The following is a 27532-nucleotide window of genomic DNA, read 5'->3' as shown; positions in this document are numbered from 1 at the left end:
TAAATAGTATTTTTTTTCTACTTTTTATTAAGAAAAGTAAAATTTCCTAAGGGAATATTTATCCATTACGATAATGATTTTCTGTGAGTCATTGTAGGGTATGTAACGTAATGTACACTTAAACTTGTATTCTCTATGGTCAAACAAATGACCATTAATAATGGTCAGGTTGAATAAATGTCCTGATTGAAATGTAAATGTCCAATTGCCTGTTCAAATACAGATTATCTTAATGTTCTTTAATCAATAGAAGAGTTTTATATCCATGTTGGTGAGAAAAAGACGTTTAGTATGTCCATAATCATTAGTTTTGTGAGTTAGCAGTTCAAAATGCATCCTCATTTCCAGCATTGTCGTGCGTTTTCATTTAAGTGTCTAATAAAACAAAGACAATGTAGACATTTCCATTTAAGTGTTAGAAATGATTTTTAAAACAAATTGGATTTTGTAATATGACATGTATTTCATAATTTTTATATCAAATCAAAATACTTGTAGAAGTCGCCAAATGTCTTGGCAGTAAGTCTTTGTACTGACTGACAATGACATCTGTAAGTATCCTACCGCCTTTCCCTTTCTGCAACCAGTTTAATCAAGCAAGACGTTTTATTTTTTAAGAAGTCATTCGTTCTGTCCACCTGATTAAAAGGCAACCTGATCTTCATAGCATTTTACTTTTTGAATTAACTTTTATGGAGCATGGTTATTCATTTAATAAGAAACTATTTTTATGTGGGTTTAATTTCTTGCAATGCCATTGTTTCTTTTTAATCTAATATTTTTTCAACATTCATAATACAGATCTTGTATTAGTCTGAACACATTTTGTACCTGCAAGGGATCGGGTAGATTTCGTTGAAGTAATTCTAAGAATGGTTTACATTTAATTTAGCATCGTAAAGTATTCTTACTCATTTTTATTGTTTTATACATAGTGCCTCTGAATACAAATTAAAAATCTTTTTGTTAAACTAACTATATTTCTCGTTTAATAGTTTTCATTAGTATTTTCTTATCATTCCCTCAATAATACAAGCATGCCAGTTCAAATTTATCTCAATAGAAATTACACTACAAAATATCTGATTTATGCATACTAAATGCTCATGATGCGATAAAGTGTTTGTTTCCAAGCATGATTTCTAGAATAACCAAAGGGAAGAGACGTATATAAGTAGAACAGCATAAATTCCCTATTTACACTGTAATTCCAGACAAATAAAAATCAAGTCAGAGTTAGAAGGGCTTATTAGTTACAGATAATTATACATTTAAGTGTGAAATAACAGTAATTCATAGGAGGGGTAGCAATATCTATTCTGACTTTTAATACACCATTTCAATATATCGTTTACATAATTTTCTAAAAGTATATTTATTTTCTTTTATTAGACAATATCTAGTTTGCTGGTTCGTCATACTGTAACAGTAATAGTCAAATATACCTTTCAAATGGACTACTGTAACTACACATTTCTTCATGCCCAATGAGACATTGGTTTGAGCATTCTCTACTCTGACTAAAATAATTATAATCATTTGATACCTTATAAAATGCACCAATTCTGAATCCTTAGGCTTTTTGCGAAGTGTATTGCAAACCTAGCACAACCAACCAAAAACCTTGCGCAATAGTACCTTGCACAATCCAGGGGTGTATTTAACTGTACTTTCCTGAAATTGCAGATTTCAGTTTCAGATTAAATAAAAAAGATACCATCTATAACATTATTATGGATATACCTGCCAAGAGATAGTATATAAGGCACTCCCAAATTTAATATCTGCACGAATAAATCTGATCACTCATAATAAATATTTATTACTGTAAAACTTAATACAATGTATTACTTTTAAAATGCATTGTTATGTTTGAAATTACTTAAAAACTGATGATGCCTCCGGCATATCATCCTATGTAAACCTTACAAAAAATGTACTTTTTTTTAATAACAAAGTGATCTAGTGTTTAATATTCCGATGCACATACCGGCACTGCCCCCTGGCATGATTTAACAATAATACCCTTTTCATACCTATCAGATTAAATGAAAAAGACATTGAAAGTTAATATAAAACTATTAGTTAATCCATCTCTCGTTTGTGATGATAATAAACATTGTAATGTGTTGAAATCAGATTAAAAGATTTTGTATGTATCAAGAAATTGTTTTTGTTTTGAAAGAGAATAATATTTAATTTGCAGAAACAATTGATAAACCCAGAAGTAAATATCTAATATTATATCATTACTATTATGAGAATAATTATATTTTCTGTTCATGCATTTATTTATTTTATAACTCTTAAAAAAATGAAATGAATATATTCTGGTGATCCACAAAAAACAAAATTGTAGTATGATTTCTTTTAAATGTAATTTTTGCATTTACGGTAATGTTAATTTCAAAATACCAAACATTGGTATTTTGTATACCGTAGTACGTATAGCACGATAGACAAGCTTTGATATTCAAGGAATTATTTTATTATTAATATTCATAACTTTTCCACTGATTGACAGTAATAGTATATTGCATTTTATTGCCATTTGGTAATAATTGATATTTATTGATATTGCATATAGAATATCCTTGAAGGGACATTTCAATCAATATTATTTAATGATAAAAATACATATTAACAACTTCATTTCCCTGTTTGTATGATTTATGTGCTATTAAAAAGCAATTTCCATCATAAACGTTGACATTTCCCAACGCCAAGTTTCGATCATAATATTTGCATATACTGTATATCCAAACCCAACATAGAACTGCAACTTTCCCATTTCACAATATGTGGTATCAAGATTTTAAGATATTGATTAAAGCTCTGTATATACTATCAAACTTTATGTGACAAAAAAATGTGCCCATGTTTTATAGACATGTGATGTCATATCACTACCATATTTGGGCATATTACTACTATATTTGGGCACATCACACTTTGTTGTCAAACTAGTTTAATAGAGTAGACAGAGCTTTAGAGACGTAACACCTGTGTATACAAACTACAAACTATAACTAAATTGTTAAATTGTTGGCTATCTGCGACTCACAAAATTTGTTGTAGTCTTTCGACAAGACTATTTGACATTTCACTAAATATGTGACAACTTTCGTACAAATTTGTCTCCACGATCGTAGATCTAATTACCATACATTCTTGAAGGAATCGTATACCGTATATATCATCAGAAAACATTTATTATTTTCAGACTTGAAGTTGACAAAAAATATCAAAATATCAAATTTCAACTTGATGATATTTCTGTTTTTTTTTTTCCTTTTGAACAAGTATGATTACAATTAAATTTAACTTAGTTGAAATGAGAAAGAAAGACGATCGATTTCGGAAGCAGATAGCGAGAAGTAACAATACTGACTATCACAATTAAAGCGCTAGACAGATATCTTTGACATTCTGCGACCTGAGTATGTGGCATGTCAAAAGACCAAGAATATGTGTGTAGTCGCTTCAAAGAAATTGGTTGAAAAACAATATTTGGGGAAAAATCGCCGTTCTAACATAGCCTAAACAAGGATGGGAAAGGGTGGTCGAAGGTGATCAATAACTTGAAGAAGTATCGGCCCCATTTTTTTAGAAGACCAGTGCATAAAGAATCCGTAATCATATTTTGATTTAAAACATTCTTATTCTTTAATATTTTTATTCAGTTTTGGTTTTATGTAAACTGTATAATTTGCAAATTCAATTCGGAACAAAATATCCAATCTACAACAAATAATAATAATAACAATTTCCGTTGACCTTTCAGGTTACTAAACATATTACGGTATTTATATGCATTTAAGAACTATCTGTGCGTAAGTAAACACAATTTGCTGACTAATTAAAGATAATTCCATTGTGGCCGCTTAATAGGTGCGATTCTCTTGAATGTCTCATGCATATTTTAATTTTTATGCATTTATAATAATAATTTACTGTTAATTTGCTATAACTGCCATGAAATGCTAATAAATCATGAAACTCATTAAAATAGTCATATAGTAAATGCCATGGCCTTTGCTTAATGGATATTAGTAGGCCTACCCTGCCCCAATTTTGCACTATTTTTCTTCTTTTTTCTAATACTTCTTTACAGTATATGGTGAAATGCACTGTAACTTTACTGATAATTGTTTGCAATTCAACTTTTGAAACAAGACATCTAGAATGGAAACTTGTATAATATAAATTCAAATGGATGTCAAATCAGTAGTCCAACATTGTTATACTCTTCTGTCCTTCTTCCTCTCGTTCTTTTCTCCTTCCTCCTCTCGTTCTTTTCTCCTTCCCCCTCTCATTCTTTTCTCTTTCCTCCTCTCATTCTCCTTACTCTTGTTCATCCTTTCCTCTTCTTTATACACTCATTCTTCTTCCCTCTCTCCTCAATTATTCTTTTCTCCTTGCTTTCCAAACAACATCTACATATCTCTCTTGTAACATCATAATTGTAACTACTTCTTAGAATATATTATTCCCTTGTTTTACAGGAACATATTGCAAATATAAATATTTTATATTTGTACTTTGATTTGATTTATGTTATACTGTAAAACATTTCACATTTGGTTGCTGCATTCTGATCTACTGTACCACATTTTATATCTTTTTTGCATACTATATCAAATTCTTCTTCAATACATAATTTTGACTCAAATATTTTTCTCAATTTTCAGGTAGTCAAAGGTGAATTGAATTTGTGATTATTTTTTATTATGAACCGTGTTGAGTTTAGATGCCTGAAGATATAGTTCAGAGAAGTGTTCCATGTTAAGTGTGTCCGTTATTCATAATCTGCTAGTCACCAGAGAAGACTGTCAAATAAACGTTCTAACCTACAGTACCTTGTATATTGTTTGCTGGGTTCATGACATGAGTGCTATCTACATTTACGCTTAAAGCAGACAAGACATAAACAAAGAATGAAGAGGCTTATGTTTCTGCTGTTTGTAATTTTCTGCAAATGCTGCAACAACGTACAAGCTCAGGGATATGTTTGGGAAACCGGTAAGTTTCATTAAAAAATACTGATTAGCCAATTTGTTTCTACTTATAACATCATTACCAACTTTTTTTGAATACCTGCTAGATAAAAAGCTTTAACCTTGCAATCACCGAAAAAATAATGAAACTTATTAGAAAGCTTTTGAGAAAACTAGACTATTTTTGATGAGAATTACATACAAATTATGAAAATTTCATCTAAATTGCATACAATTTAGAATACAGTCATGATCTTCAATTTGTACTATTTTGCAGAATAATGTCTTGATATGTATAGCCTTTAAGGTGTTTCTAAACAATTTTAATTTAATACAGATTTGTTTAGTTAACAGATAAAAGATCAACAAATATTAAATAAATTTACAATAATACTATAATTATAATGTTATCTTCATAATTAATAACCAACTTGTCTGCACTTCCCTCAGGAAAAGTTATTGTGGATTTACATGTATATCAGTATTTGGTAGCACATATGAAATTTCTTTTCACAACGTACCATATTTTTCAAAACAATGCATAACCATGTTTTAACTCAATGTCATATTTTTGTCAAACATATTCAATTTACAAATCCCTTGCCAACTTTGTTCAGTTTTCAAGTGCTTTTGAAAGTCTCCAAAGTATAAGCATAGAAGAAGATTAGGCCAAATATATCCAACCCAGCAATAATAATATATTATGCTCTACAACAAATTTGATTTTAGACTATAAATTAAAAAAAAGTAACAGATTTAAACATACAGTACACATATGCTAAAATCTAATGTGCAAAAAATGTGAACAGATTTCTGCCATTAGGAATGTTTTACTTTTCGTTTTTACGAGCAGCCAAGGAGATACTTAACGTACTACCATCACCTGTGCACATATAATTTCAAGATGTTTAACATGGCTCTCCTTAGTTTAGTCATAATGGATTACATCACGTCAAGAAAGGAAGAACGAGTATAAAAAAAATCTCATTCATCCTTTAAATCATTCAGTGATAAGAACTGTATTACACATTCGCCTATCAGTCAGCAATGTTTCATTCATATATTTGTACACGTGTGTATGTCATGCTCGTGTGCGCGTGTAAAACATTTGAAGCTTTATGTCAGTTTCATCAAGAACATTTGAATTTATTATTGTTATTCGGACAAATTTGAGGACAGAAATTGAATACCAATCTAAAATAGAAATAATAATTTAGAATTAGCATTTTACAAAACTATAATTTTTCTCATTAATGTTTCATTGAATAGTAATCATATTTCTTGAAAAATAATACAAAGTAAATTCATAAAAATAATTGATTAATATTATATCATCATGGTCCTCAAAGGCTCTGAAACCATGTGATAAATTGAAATGATAATTTAAAGATATCCTGTCCACCCACTATTTAGTACTGTACTGCCATAAAGTGCCTTCCTGTGCTTTTTAATTAAAATAATTATAATAATCATAATTTTTTTTCCAACAGCAAATAGAATGTTACCAATAGTTGATCATAAATAGATACATGATTTCTAATACAGTAGAACACCTATATAATATAAGACATTTTTTCTCAGAATTTGGTTGATCTTGTGTTAAAACATTGTTCCTCATTCATTTCCCGAGATTCCTGTGCATAAAAGTTGGCTATTGTTAAAATAAGCTCTCTCATTCATTTCTCGGAAAAGTTCCCCTTTTATAGAGGTTTCCATGTATGTAAATTTAAAAATAAATAATTAAATCAGAATTAATTATTAATATTTATAGTGATATATTTCAGTACGTTTAATGTAATATCTTTGAATTGTCACAGTATGTGTTGGATGTGATCTGCTTTCTCATGTTTTGATGGATGATTCAGAAATCTGTTAAATTAAACGTAAAGGCTTATCTACACTTAATCTTTGTCATTACCTTTGTAGCTGACGTTCAGTTCTGAAAATCACTGTTATTTGAAATGTGAAACTACTACACTGTCCCTCTAAAAAAAAATTAGTTAAAGTAATTTCATTATTGTATTAAGTAATGAAACATAATCTGTGCGGATATAGGACGACCAATTACATTTTTAGCATAAACACACCCTCCTTTGCTTGAACTAATATTGACCTAATTTTGTGTCCAATGGGCTAATATAGTCATTATCTAATACATTATTATTATTTGCCATTATTAAAACTATTAGAGGTATAACACACATTTATCACACACTACATTACAAGATAGGCTGCACTAGTTGAAATATGGTACATACTATAAATAATGTGCACTTAAAAACCATGAAATTAAAATGTATTTATTAGGAAAAGTTAAGCGTATAAATAAGTCCTCGTTTAGTCTATACTTTAATTTTAAGTAGTTGAAAAAGAGATCATGATTTCTTTTAAATAAATTAGATAATTCCTGATATTAACTTTCTGACTTTTTGATCATAGATTGCAAGTATAATTTAAAATGGTTTTGAATAATTGACAATATCCAGTTAGCCATTAAAACTAGATTGAAGTTCATAAAGTAATTCATAATTTCATGATAAGTTAACAGTTTAATGGTAACCAAGCCAAATGCTATGGCTCCTGAAGATTACATTATTTTGCTCTACATTTGACTTTCTTCTTTTTTTTTTCAATTTTAAAATGAGAATTAATAACTTAGCAAGAAATGTCGTTGATATTAGCTAAAGCAAGTCTATAATCACCTATCCAATAAGCCATGGCACCTGTAGGAAGGAATTTTTTATCTAATGATGATTCTTTCCTAAATCATTTTTTTTTGTTCTTGAAGTTAATTTTTTTTCCAATTTATGAACATGTTTTAAGAGGTTATGGAATGAACGTAGAAACAGAAGTGACTCAACTGCGGCTAAAAGCCGAAAGGTTGAAGAAAATGACATACTTCTAGTATTAACTAGACTTCTTTAAAGATTGACCATTAAGAAACTAAATTTTATTATTACTATTAGTTGATTGTGTGGACTAGACTAAATAAAATTAACGTTTAAATTTTAAAGATAATAAAAATATTGCTTTTCTAGATTACTATTATATTTTTGTAATAGTTTTTCATAATCATAGAAAGTACCTATTTCTCAAGTTTTATTTGATTGAAGTTTTCTATGAACTAAAGAGAACTAGACCATGTAAATTAAGAATAGATAGTTTGTGGTAGGAGGAGCGAACCCAGAAGTTTTTTAAATTAATATGAGATTTTCAAAATAGATACATAATCCATACAGTAAATATATAAAGTAAAAATCGGAATTGCAAAAGCTACTTTTAGATGACACAGGTGTTTGAAAAATTATTTTTCTAAACACAAAAGTCTATTGATTTAGCCAGTGCCTTGATTGATGAAATCTTTATTGCTAGAAGCAACTTTGACAGGTTTTCTATCTCAAAACAACAGAAAATTCCTCTTCATCATTCAAGTCAATTAAGAGATATTTTTACCAAGCAGCTTTTGATTGATTTATTATTATTTGTAAAGTCTTTTTTTTCTGTTATCCTAACTATGCAATGTCTAATTAAATGGCTTAAAATTTGTGTGTCGCCTTATGTGATATCGGATCCCGTCTGAAGCTCCTGAAATGCTAAGTGACTATGATGCCAGCCAGAAAGTTGCCTAATTTAACATCATTAGTTTTACCTTGATTGCTTTATCAAAGTTTTACTAAAACACTGATACATCATTATATTTATTATCTCAATCATTAACCTTAATATTTTATCATTGTTTTCATAATAATAATATAATATAAAATTGAAGAAGCTGATGTAAAACACTTCTTAGAATATCATTGAGTATAGGTAAAAAAAAATCATTGTCATCAGTTATATTTTCTTGGGGATTTACCAAAACTTCAGTAGTAGCCTAAGTTTAACTTATACTTCGAAAGTATCAATATACATTATTAATTTTATGTTGCTTTACTAAGTTCCTAGGCTAGACAATTATGCAATTAGTGCACTAGATGAGAATGGCCAAGAGGCTAAAGGCCCCATATGCTGAATTACATTCTTGACTAATTGCAACTCAAATTGCTTGCTATGAAATTGAATATTAAATCATAAACAGGTAATCAATCCTAAGTGCTATGTAAAATACATGGTGATAATTGAAATATGATCTATTATTAGAGGATGTGAACAGGAAGAGCGATGTTTATAATTCAATAAGGGAAAAGAAGAGGGGTGGTGGGTTGAGGAATAGTGGTATAGCGTGGCATGGATAACATGAGGAAAATTTGAATGATGTTTGTAGACTATAACAAAAAATCTCTCAAATGAATGAAATTACAGAATGGAACTGAATTTGACAATGATCCTGTTGCTGTCATCTAGATTTTGACTCTAATCTGTCTTCTCTTAGACTAATTTCTCTTCTGTCGCCTTTGAAATATGTAAGAAACTCACATGTTTAAGAAATAAAACATGCTTATTTGATTCTGTAGTTGAATATTATTTTATTTTTCGGTTAAAATAATTCATATTAATATGAATAATATCAAGATAGAAAAGTGAATTTCATATTCTTAGAATGTGTAAACATGGAAGCATAGGCACACTAGCCTGAACTAATTCCATCAAACATGTCTAAATGTATAAATCCTAGTTCAAAATGAGGTGTGAAAACTTCAAAGTATTGAAAGACCTCTCTTTATTGTTGACCTTTAAATGTTGAACACATCTCTGTTTATTGCATTGTGAATGCTTCTGTAGAAAAAAAAACATCAAATATATCATCTTATTATTCTGTCAGCTGTAATTACAATTTAATCTTTGAAGTAAACTCTGCTAACGAATCTGAATAATCAGTAAAATATACACAAGTCTTGAGTCTAAGTACTTCTGACCATTACTAAAAGCAATTATAATCTGCTAAGATTATACAATAAATTAAGAGCTGTCAACAGTACAGTAATACTGGTCTTCATCTTTAAGAAACTAACATTTTGTTTTTGTATTGAAAGATCTTCAGTGCTAATAGCCATTAAGTTTACATTATTGTAAAACTGTCTAGTTATACAGTAGCGAGAGAACTGAAAAGTACAGTAGCACATCAACCTTTTCCTAAAATGTACCCCACTCTGGGCATATCACAGAGTGGACTTATATCAGGATCAGTAAGCAAGCAAACGATATTAGACTTTCAGTCGGTATACAGTATTCAACTCATCTTTTTTATGATGTTTTAAAATCATATTAGTTTGATATATTATACTGTTTTATTGTAAATTTACTCAGATTTATACGCAAATTAACTCATTAGAAATCGTCATCTTTCATACACTGCATTTTAGTTTAAATTGTTTGAAAGCTGCCATAACTCACCCTTCCTTGCCCAAAGGTAATTTGAATGAAATCTGCACTGAAAATTGATGATGAAAGTGTGTGTTAATTCTGTGGATTTGTGAATTGATTCACACCAGAGGTTAAGCAACACAAAGACATCATTTTGAGAGGTTTAGAAATCCTTTAAGACGACAAACTAAAAGATCAAGAAAGCAGATACATGTGCGATAATGGACGCCACAGGAATGAGTTTAATTTATTAGCGGTATTACAGTACTATGTATCTTTAGTTGTTGGATTACGTTGATATATTTGACTAAGCTCCTATTTTGTCTGCAAAACAATTTCAATTAACTACAATTTTTTTATCATTTTGTTCCAAATAATGGTAGACATTATGTAAAGGTTGAACAGTATAAAATCAAGATCAAGACACCATTGTATGGAAACTTTTAAAATTAATTGTAAATGAGTTAAAGACAGAAATAAAGAAAAATTTAAATTCACAGTTCACATTAATTATGAATATTACAGTTGAACAGACTGTTATTTTTTGCCTATAGCCTCCTCCTAGCATTCGTTCATTGACCGACTTTATAGCATAATTTATTGGCCTGCCGGCATCGCATAAAATCAATATCATTAATATTTTTAAAATTCACTCACATAAATGCTATTTTTAGAATGATTTGAAAAAAATTAAATCTGATTGAAATTAAAGAGGAAACCTACATTATTTTTATTATTTTATTTATTTTTCTATTCTATTGCTTTCATTTTTTAGGACCCTGGGGAAAATGCCAGTCAACCAGATGTGGGCATGGAGGCCTGCAAAACCGAGCTGTGTGGTGCATAGACTTTGAAGGATGGACTGTCCTAAATGAAAATTGCAACATTGATGACAAGCCTCCAATTCGTAGAGACTGTTTCAAAGTTTGTGAACAACATAGTTATTTATTTGATTGGGAGATTGGTGAGTGGAATGAATGTAGCAAAAAAAAAGACAGCTTAAGTGAGAACCAACATGCTTATTGTGGCCCTGAATCAGTTGGTGAACAAGAACGGCCTGTGAAATGCCAAGAAAAAGTAACAAACTATGTTGATACAGACTCTGATGGAATAGTACAGGATTATATTTGTGAATTATTCAGCGTAAAGCCGTTGACTTTGAAATCATGTTTATTGCCCTGTAAACAAGACTGCATTGTTTCATCATTTAGCGATTGGTCAGAATGCTCCAATCCGTGTGGGAACGGAACACAGACTCGTATACGAGAGGTGATCATACCAGCGCAGCTTACAGGAAAATCATGTCCTTCTTTGAGTGAGTTACAACCATGTGATAATACTAAAGAATGTCCACCCTCTCATTCTCCAAGTTATTATTTAAAGATAGGGGAATGGAGTGCTTGTAGTGTTCAAGCGATTGACAAAGATGAAACACCAGGATTACCAGTTGGTCAACAGTTGCGAGAATTTGCTTGCGTGAACAGCAACGGAAACCTAGTGTCACTTCAGTAAGAAACCTCTTTTTACTGGGTATTGCTAAACTGCGCAAACACTGCGCAAACAACAAAAGAAGCTGCGCAAACCTCCTTCAAAACAATTATTATTGATTAGAACACAACTAGAACTATATAGGGAGACAATTTATGAGAAAAAAAATTTGAAATTCCTTTAAGTTTGCCTTTTTTGGGTTAAAAACTTCAATTTTTGGGAAAATTACTGATTTCACAGCGCAAACAACAAAAAAAGCTGCGCAAACCTCCTTTAAATCTATTAATATTGATTAAAACACAACTAGACCTATATAGGGAGACAATTTATGGGGAAAAACATTTAAAATTCCTTTAAGTTTACCCTTTTTTGGGTGAAAAACTTCAATTTTTGGGAAAATCACTGATTTCACAGCGCAAACCTCCAAAAAAAGCTGCGCAAACTTCCTTTAAATCAATTAATATTGATTAAAACACAACTAGACCTATATAGGGAGACAATTTATGGGGAAAAAATTTAAAATTCCTTTAAGTTTGCCTTTTTTTGGGTGAAAAACTTCAATTTTTTGGAAAATTACTGATTTCACATCGCAAACCTCCAAAAAAAGCTGCGCAAACCTCCTTCAAAACAATTAAAGTAAATTGTCTTTAGCCCTTGTCCCAAAAAAAAAAAACTGACAGCAATTTCAATTTTTTTTCCTCATAAATTGTCTCCCTATATAGGTCTAGTTGTGTTTTAATCAATATTAATTGTTTTGAAGGAGGTTTGCGCATCTTTTTTCGCTGTTTGCGCTGTGAAATCAGTAATTTTCCAAAAAATTGAAGGTTTTCACCCAAAAAAGGGCAAACTTAAAGGAATTTCAAATGTTTTTCCCCATAAATTGTCTCCCTATATAGGTCTAGTTGTGTTTTAATCAATATTAATAGATTTAAAGGAGGTTTGCGCAGCTTTTTTTGTTGTTTGCGCTGTGAAATCAGTAATTTTCCCAAAAATTGAAGTTTTTAACCCAAAAAAAGGCAAACTTAAAGGAATTTCAAATTTTTTTTCTCATAAATCGTCTCCCTATATAGTTCTAGTTGTGTTCTAATCAATAATAATTGTTTTGAAGGAGGTTTGCGCAGCTTTTTTTGTTTTTTGCGCAGTTTAGCAATACCCCTTTTTACTACATCAACAATTCTCTTTAGTAGTAGGGCTATATAACAATATTAACTAAGCCCGTAGGCAGTAGGGCTCAATGGTTCTGCTGAATATTGATAGGAAGGCTTGAAATGATGGTAAAAGTAGTCCAATGATAAATTATCGAGAAAAGACAAATTTATGGTTATTTTTCCATTGGGATTCATTGTCTTTCCATTGGGAAAATCAATTAATCATTATTTATCATTCTTCACACCTACTGTAGGAGTAATGCTACAGTGCACAATTCTATGTTAAGAAATTCCGGTACATTAATGAATTAATATTAATAGCAAATAAATTGTAATGTATGATATTTCAGGTCAACATTATCTTTCTTAATCCTTAATGAAACAAACAGTTTCATCAATGTTTTTTATCATTAATGTTAATAATTATCAACAATAATCAACAACTCTATTTTGGAACATCAGCTGCTGTACCTGATCAGGTATCAATCAATTATCGTATAAATGTTAATAACAAGAAATCCTTAATACAATTAAACAATTAACAGTTTCATCAATGTTTTTATCATCAATGTTTATAATTATCAACAATAATTAACAACTATATTTTGGAACATCTTTGGAACTGTACCTGATCAGGTATCAATCAATTATCGGATAATAATTGTTTATAACCAGCAATCCTTAATACTGTTTCATCAATGTTGTTAATAATTACCAACTCTATTTCGGCTACTATACTTGATCGTTAGATCAGCAGGTATCAATTAATTATCAGATAAATGTTAACCAGCAATATCTTGATGCTGGTTTATCAAAAATTGGCTTAATAATTAAAGATGAACAGACATTAAAGAAAGTAGGTATCCAAATTGGATTGTTGACAACAACTCTTGAAAAGAAAAAAAATCTCAAGTCAGGTGACATGTGGATATGTTGCACTTTAGCTTCATTACTTATCTACCTGTATTCCTTTTGGCATTATATTACATATTACAGAGCTCATTTAAATTCATTAATTATTCTATTTACATTCATAATGAAGTTCTACATTATAACATACCAAATTCATCGTCTGTAACCAGATAACATGCACTCATAATTTGTTACTAAGACAAACAGAATGGTAAATTGTCGGTTAGATGGCGACTGATTAGTGTCTAGTGATGTATTGGGTGCCATACGTTGAATGCTTTGTCTGCAAACAGCATCCAAATTACCAATTAATCTAGTTCATACACTGTCAAAAGCATCAATTAATAAGAAAGAGTGAAATTCGAGACGAAGATACCTACAAGAACAAGGAAAACATATTTGTAACTATACAGTATAAGCAAGATATTGCCACTGGCATGTAAACTATTACTACCAAGGCATTCACATTTTCATTACTTTTATTAGTAGCATATTTATTTCAGAAAGTTATTTACAAAACCCAATAGATGCACTGATTATGGGGATAACATACAGTAAGATATTACTTTGATATCATCATCAATATGAAGATTGAAATAACAAATAAACACACAATTTCCCATCCAGTCAAAGTGAACCGTGGCCTACTATTAAGTGTGTCTTATACAAAGACATACAAATAGTTTCTAGATCCTGTAGTCAGAGGTCTGCCATGATATAATGTAATATGATTAATAATTACTGTATATTTTCTTTATTAAATACAGTATCTATATTAACGATGTGTACATTTTTTCCTTAAAATAGAACATGTCTTGATCAAGAAGGAATGAATGTACCAACCAGATACCGGCCCTGCGTACCCCCCACAAACTGCAAAGCAACCCAGGACTTTAGTGAATGGAGGGTGTGCCCAGCTAAGTCATTCCAGGAGTTTTTACAAAGTAGCACACTAACAAGAACTAGAGCTGTTCTCAAGATACCTATGGGAGGTGGGGATCGCTGTCCCGCATTACAAGAGACTAAAACTTGTGGGGGAGGTATACAAAAATTAGAAACCAGGTAGGCATATATTTTCAAGATAAAGTATTTAACGATAATTTTATGCAAAAAGTATAGTATCATATAAGCTATACTATAAGAGAGAGAGCGTTTGTACATTTGTATATTGCACTCACTCATACACCACCAGAACATCACAATGTCCAGAATTGAACAGTTTTAAACTAAATTTAAGTAACATTAACCCTAGAATAAACGTTAGCTGAAGTTGAACACTGACATTTAAGTATGGACGACTTCACCCAACACAACTACAGTTACATCCATAATGTTATTAAATTATTTTGCAATTTTCTGTTTAGATTTATATGGCATGTTTCAGCCTGGTCTCAATGCAGTGTAACGCAACTCCTGACTGCAGATGAATTGAAGTATCTGACAGTTAGTGGTAACCTCTGTGGCGGAGGTGTTCGTTATCGGGATACATTCTGTGTTAAACAGAATGACACAAGTAAGGACAAAAACACAACCATGTTTTATGAATTGGGAAAATTATTTATCCTTTTTTATTCTTTCATTCCTAATCATTCAATGAAAAAAATCAACAACAGTGTGTATTTTGATCTAGATTTAGGAGGAATGAACAACATAACAAAGAAACTGCTCAGATACTCGCAAAAGACAAAGGTTGGATTACTATATCCAACAATTAGAAGTAGATTGTAAATGTTTGCACAACACAGAGTTTAGAGTGTGAATACTAGTATTTACAATGGCATTAAATTAGTACATTAGTTTTAAGCTTTCTGATAATAAATCGAAATCATTCAATTTTTTTTCATTATAAAGGAACTGTATTTATTTGTTAGTTTAGAAACATAAATAAAGTAAAGTATGTATCATGCGTTTTTTTTCAGCATACGCCCCAGTTGAGAACTCTCTGTGTAGTGGAAGCCCCTCACCAAACATAGTAGAAGAGTGCAATGTGCCCTGCACCATGAATTGTGAGGTATCACCATGGAGTGTCTGGAGTAAATGCATACCAACAACCTGTCCAGTAGGAACTAATGCAACGAGCAATGGTATAGTCATTTTGTTACTAGCCTCTTGGCTGTGTATTAAAAAAACAACTTGTTCTTTATGTGTACTGTATATATTCCTCGTAATCAAAGACTATACAAGTGCAATGGACAAGATATTACAATGTTATATACCATAATAATTCTACTCAACACAACAATTCTCAATGTTACTATATTGTAGTATGATACGCATCACAATCCATATAATAAAGTATAATATCTTGACGTGACATTACAAGTTCTATAAATAAGTAATTTTTGTGATAATGATCTAGGACATAAAATCATATGCCTACTGGAGGAAAATTAATGTTTGCTGTCAATAGGCTAGACCTTATTTTGAATACTAAATCCACATATTGACGATTATATAGTCCTACCCATTTCCAATGTTATTTAAATTTACTGTATTTTATATAGGAATTCGTGAACGAAAACGTGTTATTCTTGTTGAGCCGTCATCAGATGGAGCAAAATGCCCAGATTTGACGGAGGCCATGGATTGTGATAACGGAAGATGCTTCCAATGGGATGTTGGCAAAACGGGATTGTATTCCATCAAACACGACTAAACTGTGTGGTGTGGGCAACAAAACAAGAACAGTTCTTTGCATCGATAATGATGGGGTAAAACTTTTGAAATTATTGGGAAAAAATATCTTAAGCCCTGTCTACACTATCAAACTTTATGTGACAAAAAAATTGTGATGTGCCCATATGTGGACATAATGATGTCATATCACTACAATATTTAAGCGTATCACTACCATATTTGGGCACATCACACTTTTTTTGTCAAACTAGTTTGATAGTGTAGACAGAGCTTTACATAAAACAACTAATGTGTAATTTAAATTTGTGTGATGCTGTACAGTACTGTAAGAAAAATTACAAAAGAAAATTACTATTTTAATACTGAAACAAAATCAATATTGAGAACAATTTTGCAACATAAGAGTTATAAAAAAAGCAGGAAAATGTGTATATAGCAATTATAAAATGAACGTATCATTTTATAATACTGAAAACAAATCAATATTGGAAATAATTTTATAATGAATTTTTTAAGACTGCCTTTGCTCAAATTGTAATGATACTAAATAAATTTTGTAATTATTACGGTAGCCTAAATTATATTTTTTCAAATATTGAAAACAAATATCGATGATTATGGTACAGCAAGATATTTTTTATTATACATACTGTTAATAGCATATTTTGATAGGTAGATAACAAAAATGCAATTTTTTCATTTAATTTCAAGTCACGATTGAAAGATTAATTGATTATGTTGTTATATTTATGAGTGTTATAATTTATTTCATCACAAAATTTATATACTCTTAAATTATCTTTATTGAAAATCAATTTTTGTTTTATATAAGCTCATTTGAATGTAAATTCTTTATGAGGGTTATTTTATTAGTATGCACTTTTGTTACACTTTGACAATATTCGTAATGCATTTGTAATTGTTTTCGCTTATAGTTTATCATAGCCGTGTTTGTGCAGTCAAAAATGACCTGATAAAGTTTTTGTGGAAAGAAGCCTTAACCGATTCCACTCGAGATAATTACCTCATTCCAATCAGATAAATATTATATAAATGCGATAATATTTGGTATGGATGTGGAAACACAGCCAAAAAGACTATATAGCATGTCTATAGTGTATAAGAATTAGCAATCTGCAATTGTTAAACTTTCATTGAATATAGTTTGTAATAATGTACATTATTTGTCATTGCCGCAAATAGTTATTTACTTCCCAATGTAAACAGAGCTTTAGTGAAACCATTAGTGTTACAGGGCAAATCATGGATTGTTCATTTTTTGATAAAAATATTCTTTGTATATAATAATAAATAAAATTTTTCTTCTAGAACACAGTAAGTGATAGTGCTTGTGGTTCTTACAAACCACAGACATCATTAGGATGTTGGCTCCCCTGCCCTGGAGACTGTGTCCTCGGAGAGTGGTCAAATTGGTCAGAATGCTCCAAAACATGTATCGGCAAGAATAACCGTACAGGCTCAATGTTTCGTAATCGGTCCATTGTTGCTGCTCCGTCAGGTGAGTTTTTACTTTTTATATGGTGTTTATATAGTAGTTGTATGTATTGTACGCCAATTGGCGTATTATTGGGCTGTAGGTAGATGCCACCCGTATTTAATGGATTGGTAGTATTGGGCTGTAGGTAGATGCTATCCATATGTAATGGATTGGTAGTATTGGGCTGTAGGCAACGGCAAAGGTCCGTTTTTAATAGTGAGCAAGCGAAGCGAGCAACCTTAGGCTTGGGGCCAGGGAGCTGCTTAGGGCCCCCAGTCAGGTTCCATGGGACGTAGCCCCCTGAGGCTCGGCTCTTTGAGTAATTTATAGGTCGTTTCAATTGATTTCTGAGCACATAAAAATTCCGCCCAGAAGAATACAATTATTTTGGGTTAGGCACTTTTTAGGCACAGGTCCTGATGCGCCACTGGTATATTCTAGACAATCCCTCACTAAAAATATGTGGGGGGTGTGGATATGTCGCCCCGTCCTCCCCAGGACCTGCGACGGTGGCTGTAGGTACAGTAGATTGTTAGAATAATAGTGTCAAGTCTTTATCTTTTGAAGATTGTAGGTCAGTTTGTATAAAGTAAGTAGTAAAATTAAGATATAAATACAAAATTATCTTATTGCTGTATGATTTTTTCTTTTGACAAATAACATTAACTAATTGATTTTGATCAAATATATAGAGAATGGCTCTCAATGTCCAAATCGCAGAGAACTCCAGCAGTCTAAGCCGTGCGGTCTTGAACCTTGTCTCTTCTTTCAGTGGGTCACATACTCCTGGGGTTCATGTAAGGCTGCTGATGCCGCAAGCAGACCCGTTGAACTGGCTGAGGGAGTTTGCCAAGTGGGCATTCAAAGGAGGAAGGTTGAGTGTAGCAGGCTAGAAAGAAACAAAACCGCTTCTGAAGATCGGTAAGAGTGCTTTATTAGTACTTAATTTTTTAATTTTTTTTTATTCAGTATATTACACAGAAGCGCCTTACAAGGTGGAACCACCTTAGCTTCATTGCGCCTCAGATTAACAAATACAACATTTTAAAAAAAACAGAAACATCAATCAAATCTTCCAGAATTAACAAGAAATTGTACATAATAAAACAATAAAGCATTTTCACAATTTGAAAGAAGATCAGAACCAAAAATAAAAATTTCACGAAAAAATTTTAAATTATACATTACAGAAAAATCCTTTGCTAAGATATCCTTAATTTAATGTCTATTAAAATCATTCTAAGCAAGCCAACCCATTTTTGAGAGAGTTTATTAATTATCTTTTATAAACACCTGATTGTATTCTTTCTCTTTGATTGGTTATTATTTCAGGTATCACATGCAATATTTCGCATCATGTTTTGCATTAAATGAAGAGTATATTTCATGAGTTGACTTCACTTGGCTCCACCTCATTAAAAATAGCAGTCAATCTTTAAACTCATGAAATATTCTCATCATTCAACGAACACGAAACATGATGCGAAATAATGTGATACATACCCGTAATATTGTTGTAAAATATAGATATAAATTCAGTATACCACATCATAAAAATTTAAAACAGACATATTTCAATAATAATCTCTTGGATTAGTAATTTGAAATTGGTAAACATCTTAAAATATATTGAAGGGCTAGGATTTATTATGTAATCATAAATTCAATGATTCAGAAAATAAATATCAATAATTTCAGGTGCGGTGACTTTAAAAAGCCTGATACCACTCAACAATGTACTATTCCTTGTACTCAAGACTGTCATGTATCAGCCTACAGTGAATTTAATGCATGCCCAGATACATGCCACGACAGCCCAACACGACACCGTCGTCGTTATATTTTACAAGAATCTAAGAACAATGGCAAGACCTGTCCAAATAACCTGTATGATCGGCGCCTGTGTGAAGTACCAGAGCACTGCAATGAATATAAATGGACATATGGTGTCTGGGATGGAGATTGTAAGCTACCATCAAGAAAAACATGTGGTCCTGGACTACAAACAAGAGGTAGTTCACTGTTTCATTTAATTCAGAGAAAGACAGCAAAATATGTTATTAACAATCTAACAGTTACTAACTACTAAATGTAAAATACACTCAAAAAGAGAGTAAAGAAATGACAGTAAAACTATTTGAAAGAGAATGAAAAGAAAGAATCAGAAAAAGGTATGTTTTTAGAGAAAAAAGCGAATGAAAGACTTTATTGGATACTATGATACTGTCAGCAGATCTTAGAGGGTGAAAGATAATTTTGTTTACAGACATCCTCAATGGGTGTCATATATATCAAACTCAACGAGAAAATTATTTAGGAGTAAATGTGCTGTGCTGTCTAAAGACATGCCAATGGACAACTCTAACTAATATTTGAGTGTTACCTAAATGCATCATAAATCCTCTAAAAACCAATGTTCTTTGTTTCTTTGAATTTCCTAGATGTTGTATGCTTAAAGGGCCAAGAAGCAACAGATATTAATTTTTGTCTCAAGTATTCATCAGAAATGCCTGTTCAATCTAAGCCATGTGATGAAATGTGCGATAATGAGTGTTTATTGACCAATTGGGCCGAATGGGGTGACTGTACCAACGATTGCAAAGGCATCCAAACCAGGTCCAGAAAGCTCAAAGGTTTTTAGCTTTTCTATTTTCCTTTCTTTCTAATCTTCTTAACAAGTTTGTTTGTATTTCATTGGAACACTGCCATAACTGAAAGGTTATAACATTCAGATGAACCCTTGTTCAGATGTGCAAAATGTTTGTGGTGTTTTGATATATACAACATGGTCAAACCAAATACGTATTACGTTTCTGTTTCTGAATATTCAATTAGAATTGTAACTATATACTTATTTCTGGATTTTACCACTTTAGCAGGAAAAAATGAAGATGAATATAGAATTTTAGATTTTAAATGAAATAAATTGTGTGTTAAGGTCTGTCTGCAATTTTACAAAAAAATGTAATGTGCCAATATATGGACACGACATCATATCACTACCATATTTGGGCACATCACGTTATTTTTGTCAAACTAGTTTCAAAGTGTAGCTTTTTATATATATTGTATTTATTTGTTTTCGTTTTTATCTAGGAAACAAGAAAGTGAATGTACGTTGCAAGGACAGGTCATTGTTTCCGACAAGAGACATGCGACCTTGTGAATGTGATACGTTTTCATCAGTATCGTTTGGTAACTGGTCGCAATGCCTGCTAGGTTTACAGTCTACAATCCAAGGCTCATGTAAGGTAGATGGTATGATCATCGGACTAAAATACAGAGCACGCGTCTGTCAGAATCAACAAGGACAAATGTCTCCGATTGGAAGATGTGATTTAGAAGAAGGTGAGTAGTAGAGATGAAAATAAGTATGTCTTTGTGTAAAGCGTGGTTCCCACTAGCGACGTAAAGCAATGCAGCGACATAAAGCGTGGTTCCCACTAGCGACGTAAAGCAATGCAGCAGCGACATAAAGCGTGGTTCCCACTAGCGACGTAAAGCAATGCAGCGACATAAAGCGTGGTTTCCACTAGCGACGTAAAGCAATGCAGTGACATAAAGCGTGGTTTCCACTAGCGACGTAAAGCAATGCAGCGACATAAAGTGTGGTTTCCACTAGCGACGTAAAGCAATGCAGCGACATAAAGCGTGGTTCCCACTAGCGCCGCAAAGCAATGCAGCAGCAACATAAAGCGTGGTTTCCACTAGCGACGTAAAGCAATGCAGCGACATAAAGCGTGGTTTCCACTAGCGACGTAAAGCAATGCAGCGACATAAAGCGTGGTTTCCACTAGCGACGTAAAGCAATGCAGCGACATAAAGCGTGGTTCCCACTAGCGACGTAAAGCAATGCAGCAGCGACATAAAGCGTGGTTTCCACTAGCGACGTAAAGCAATGCAGCGACATAAAGCGTGGTTTCCACTAGCGACGCAAAGCAATGCAGCAGCGACATAAAGCGTGGTTTCCACTAGCGACGTAAAGCAATGCAGCGACATAAAGCGTGGTTCCCACTAGCGACGTAAAGCAATGCAGCGACATAAAGCGTGGTTCCCACTAGCGACGTAAAGCAATGCAGCGACATAAAGCGTGGTTTCCACTAGCAATGTAAAGCAATGCAGCAGCGACATAAAGCGTGGTTTCCACTAGCGACGTAAAGCAATGCAGCGACATAAAGCGTGGTTCCCACTAGCGACGTAAAGCAATGCAGCGACATAAAGCGTGGTTCCCACTAGCGACGTAAAGCAATGCAGCGACATAAAGCGTGGTTTCCACTAGCGACGTAAAGCAATGCAGCAGCGACATAGCGGCGTCTGTCAGAATCAACAAGGACAAATGTCTCCGATTGGAAGATGTGATTTAGAAGAAGGTGAGTAGTAGAGATGAAAATAAGTATGTCTTTGTGTAAAGCGTGGTTCCCACTAGCGACGTAAAGCAATGCAGCGACATAAAGCGTGGTTCCCACTAGCGACGTAAAGCAATGCAGCAGCGACATAAAGCGTGGTTCCCACTAGCGACGTAAAGCAATGCAGCGACATAAAGCGTGGTTTCCACTAGCGACGTAAAGCAATGCAGTGACATAAAGCGTGGTTTCCACTAGCGACGTAAAGCAATGCAGCGACATAAAGTGTGGTTTCCACTAGCGACGTAAAGCAATGCAGCGACATAAAGCGTGGTTCCCACTAGCGCCGCAAAGCAATGCAGCAGCAACATAAAGCGTGGTTTCCACTAGCGACGTAAAGCAATGCAGCGACATAAAGCGTGGTTTCCACTAGCGACGTAAAGCAATGCAGCGACATAAAGCGTGGTTTCCACTAGCGACGTAAAGCAATGCAGCGACATAAAGCGTGGTTCCCACTAGCGACGTAAAGCAATGCAGCAGCGACATAAAGCGTGGTTTCCACTAGCGACGTAAAGCAATGCAGCGACATAAAGCGTGGTTTCCACTAGCGACGCAAAGCAATGCAGCAGCGACATAAAGCGTGGTTTCCACTAGCGACGTAAAGCAATGCAGCGACATAAAGCGTGGTTCCCACTAGCGACGTAAAGCAATGCAGCGACATAAAGCGTGGTTCCCACTAGCGACGTAAAGCAATGCAGCGACATAAAGCGTGGTTTCCACTAGCAATGTAAAGCAATGCAGCAGCGACATAAAGCGTGGTTTCCACTAGCGACGTAAAGCAATGCAGCGACATAAAGCGTGGTTCCCACTAGCGACGTAAAGCAATGCAGCGACATAAAGCGTGGTTCCCACTAGCGACGTAAAGCAATGCAGCGACATAAAGCGTGGTTTCCACTAGCGACGTAAAGCAATGCAGCAGCGACATAAAGCGTGGTTTCCACTAGCGACGTAAAGCAATGCAGCGACATAAAGCGTGGTTTCCACTAGCGACGTAAAGCAATGCAGCGACATAAAGCGTGGTTTCCACTAGCGACGCAAAGCAATGCAGCAGCGACATAAAGCGTGGTTTCCACTAGCGACGCAAAGCAATGCAGCGACATAAAGCGTGGTTTCCACTAGCGACGCAAAGCAATGCAGCAACATAAAGCGTGGTTTCCACTAGCGACGCAAAGCAATGCAGCGACATAAAGCGTGGTTTCCACTAGCGACGTAAAGCAATGCAGCGACATAAAGCGTGGTTTCCACTAGCGACGTAAAGCAATGCAGCGACATAAAGCGTGGTTCCCACTAGCGACGCAAAGCAATGCAGCAGCGACATAAAGCGTGGTTTCCACTAGCGACGTAAAGCAATGCAGCGACATAAAGCGTGGTTTCCACTAGCGACGTAAAGCAATGCAGCGACATAAAGCGTGGTTTCCACTAGCGACGCAAAGCAATGCAGCGACATAAAGCGTGGTTTCCACTAGCGACGTAAAGCAATGCAGCGACATAAAGTGTGGTTCCCACTAGCGACGTAAAGCAATGCAGCGACATAAAACGTGGTTTCCACTAGCGACGTAAAGCAATGCAGCGACATAAAGCGTGGTTTCCACTAGCGACGTAAAGCAATGCAGCGACATAAAGCGTGGTTTCCACTAGCGACGTAAAGCAATGCAGCGACATATTGAATCAAAGTACTGTATTGTGTAATCACAAGTGGGAACCGACGATGCAACAGTGTTGTAAACGTTGCAGGTTTAATTTCATGCAGACGGCGGTAAACACAATTTTCGGAAGGGCATTTTCTTACGTTTCTTAGGTTGCATTACGTTGCTTCGCTAGTGGGAACAAGCTTTAACATGCTAGTTAAATACTATTATAAGCATATGGTTTCATTAACAGTTTCACTGTTTATACTTATTTCTCCAGATTTTGAAACAATGAACTGTAGCCTTCCTTGTCCAGTGAATTGTGAACTTAGCCAGTGGACACCTTGGAGCTCCTGTAGTAAAACAGTAGGGGCTGGTATTAAGACTAGAACTCGTCATGTGGTCAAGCCAGACAAGAATGGAGGACGGCCATGCCCTCCACATAATGAAAATCAGGTTATAACATAGATAGAATAGATACATTTTTATAACTAAATTATACATAATTGGTAATGGTGATAAAGTGTATAAAGCTAATCAAAGCCTTTGTAATAATTAACCTGGTTTTCTGATATATAATTTAATACCCTATAATGCTATTGGTCATGTAAAAACCACTTAAATCAAAGTATTTAATTGTAGTTATTGTTTATGATTTGTATTTAATTATATGTTTGATTATCTTTTGTTATTTTCTAGATTATAGAAGAAGTTTCATGTTACACATCTCCAGATCAATTCTTCTGGAAAGCTGGTCCGTGGGCCGATTGTTCTTTACAAACATTTGAGGGCAATGGTAACTGTGGTTCAGGAACGCAGTATAGAAATGTTAGGTATGATAAAGTTACTTGTTTTAAATGGTACTTAACCTCTCAATTTGAGGCTACATGCACTTTAATTAGAAACCGCTGTTCTGTAAACTAATTGGCGCCCAAAACTGCTAAAACCATGCTATACTCGTGTAAAAAGTACCTATTATTGCTTGCTGATGACGGTGTATAGTGAAAATGGCATTTATTCACCAAGTATTATACTTACAGGTGTTACTCAAAAGCTACTCCTATTGCTGATACAATACCCACGTATGACAATTTGTGTAGCGGAGTACCACCAAGTTCCTATAGACAATGTCGTATAGCATGCTCTGATGAGCTAATTGTAGGAGAATGGTCTGAGTGGACAGAATGCCCAATGGTATGTAAATACATTATAGACTTGTCTATAGTATTTTTGAAAGATTTGCACGTGTCCAGTTTACCGTGTAGTTCTGCAAATCTTACTTGTACTACTCTTAAATAGATATTAGGTTCTCAAAAGGTTGGTTTAGGCTTTTATACCACATGATGGATTAATCAGTGAGTGACAATAGGCCATCTCTGTATTTCACTATGCTTTTTTAATTGCATGGCTGTGATGGGTCTATTGTATTACCAGAGTATTGGCACATTTACTTACACCCTTTAGCGCATTAGGCTGGGTATTTTTCTTTAAACTTAGTATTGTGTGATTTCACTTGTATGTATTGTATTCTTCAGGAATGTAAGCCTGGTAATTTAAGGACACGTGAACGTGCAGTGTTGCGCTACCCTTCAACCGGTAGAACGCCATCAGACTCAATGGAAACTGCAGCTTGTGAATGCGAACGATACAACTGGATACAATCAGATTTTGGGGCCTGTGAACTGCATCCAAAATCAATCTGTGGGCAGGGAAAGCAATCCCGCAGCTTAGACTGCATTAGCAATTTGGGTGTGTCGGTACCATGGTCAGTTTGTCAAAAGGTAAAGATCACTGTGTTTTCACTTTTAAATATTTTACACCAAAATTTGTTTGTGTTTTTTTTAATACATTGATTTCTACACTTATCACACATTCTTTTCCAAATTAATAATATTCTACTTTGTTTTTGTACAGTACAACTTACAACAACCAACTGACTTAGTCAAAAACTGTACTGTTACGTGTCCAGTTGACTGCATTCTGTCAGAGTGGTCCGAGTGGACATCCTGCTCCCAGACATGTGGATTACAAGGTATGCCAATAGGCCATTTTAAGGCCACCTTTGAGTGAAATATGTTTTAATCTCACCATTACTAGATTATGGTATGGTATGTTCTGTATATCATGAAATCGGTATATACATATCCACTTGTTTTAAAACAACTCTGCATTTTTTCTCTCTATTACAGGCATAATGAGCCGAAGCAGGCAGAAGCTGCAGGAACCAAATGAAATAGGACAGGCTTGTCCTACACAACGCTTCCAGCAAAAACCATGTCCTGTTAAGCCTTGCTATAAGCTTGTAGTGGATGAATGGGGCTATTGCCAGGCAGAGGTATACTGATTTCACTAAGTCATTTTATGATCCAGAAAAGTAGAAACATGCTGAATGTGATGAATTTAATATACTGATTGTATTTTCTATCAGAATGGCTATTGTGGTCAAGGTTCAAGAAAGAGGCAAGTAAGATGTACCCAGGAGCATAATGGGGCTGTGGTGAAAGACAATAAGTGTGTTACAGAGCGATATTTCAAGAATAATATTAATATTACAGCAATAGGTTTTGAAACGTTTCAGGTAAATTTTACTTACTGCACTCTACTTACTTTACTGCAACATACTATGTAGTTTTTCTAATAGCTTCTGTTGAATAAGTCAACAGATCCAGATAATTTGAACATTTTAGTCCAAATGCTTTGATCATATTTGTTTACGACGGGGAGTTAAAAAAGCATTGCTATTTAATATGTCAATTGGGCACTGCCATATCTTTGACAATTAAATAATTTATAACTTTATAGATTAACATTTTGAGCCTATCTTTACAGGTATTAACATATGTATTATTTGTACACTGTTTTTATGTTCAGTTTATAAACAATTATAAATATATATTGTGTTTTATTTAGAGAGAGCAGGCATGCACTGTACCATGCCCTGGCGAGTGTCAGTTGACAGAATGGAGCAAGTGGAGTCCATGTTTCATCATGTGTATCAATGGCAAACCATCAGGTAAATAATAGAGAATGAATCAAAATATAATAATGCTTTGTTATATGTATGATAGATTTACATTTCAAATTATTTAATTATTTTCTAGGTTCAGCTGGTATTCAATCACGGTCACGAGCCTCGATCTCAGTGATGAAAAATTGCCAAGCAGATGAAGTAGATGCAAGACCATGTCAAGGTAATATTGCAAACTTTACACTTACTTTTCAAGAATAAAAAGCAGTCAATGGCTCAGCTGTGTCCCACTATTTTAAATTTCGTGATCAATATTTTATCTCTAAAAGCCAAGAGATGGTAGCGATATTAATGAATTTAGAGTGAAAATAAGAGCATTGATTAATTTTGTTCTGTCATTGCAGGTGATACATGCTATACATTTACGTGGCAAACTGGTACATGGTATGAAGGAGACAGACAAGTTTGGTGTCAAAGGTCAGATGGGGTTAATGTCACAGGTAATTTGAATATATTAAATATTGATAGTCAAAAAAAGCATTCTTAGTA

General features: G+C 33.5%; 1 protein-coding gene across 1 annotated transcript in view; it reads left to right on the top strand.

Moving 5' to 3' along the window:
• Positions 1 to 27532, top strand: part of LOC140040258 (thrombospondin type-1 domain-containing protein 7A-like) — a 59217-nt gene that overhangs the window by 27969 nt on the left and 3716 nt on the right. The window contains 22 exon segments of the mRNA XM_072086050.1: positions 4692 to 5022; positions 11077 to 11809; positions 14657 to 14911; positions 15214 to 15362; positions 15769 to 15933; positions 16354 to 16477; positions 16479 to 16560; positions 17816 to 18005; positions 18677 to 18905; positions 19683 to 19996; positions 20426 to 20617; positions 21081 to 21332; positions 24296 to 24471; positions 24715 to 24848; positions 25056 to 25209; positions 25551 to 25796; positions 25930 to 26047; positions 26205 to 26350; positions 26444 to 26593; positions 26926 to 27028; positions 27117 to 27206; positions 27388 to 27483. Of these exon segments, the coding sequence (XP_071942151.1) occupies positions 4938 to 5022; positions 11077 to 11809; positions 14657 to 14911; positions 15214 to 15362; positions 15769 to 15933; positions 16354 to 16477; positions 16479 to 16560; positions 17816 to 18005; positions 18677 to 18905; positions 19683 to 19996; positions 20426 to 20617; positions 21081 to 21332; positions 24296 to 24471; positions 24715 to 24848; positions 25056 to 25209; positions 25551 to 25796; positions 25930 to 26047; positions 26205 to 26350; positions 26444 to 26593; positions 26926 to 27028; positions 27117 to 27206; positions 27388 to 27483 (4183 nt within the window). The 5' untranslated portion in view covers positions 4692 to 4937.

The sequence above is a fragment of the Antedon mediterranea genome, chromosome 2 (genome assembly GCF_964355755.1).
Source record: "Antedon mediterranea chromosome 2, ecAntMedi1.1, whole genome shotgun sequence".
NCBI classification, from domain to species: domain Eukaryota; kingdom Metazoa; phylum Echinodermata; class Crinoidea; order Comatulida; family Antedonidae; genus Antedon; species Antedon mediterranea.
This window is presented reverse-complemented; position numbering and strand designations above follow the sequence as displayed.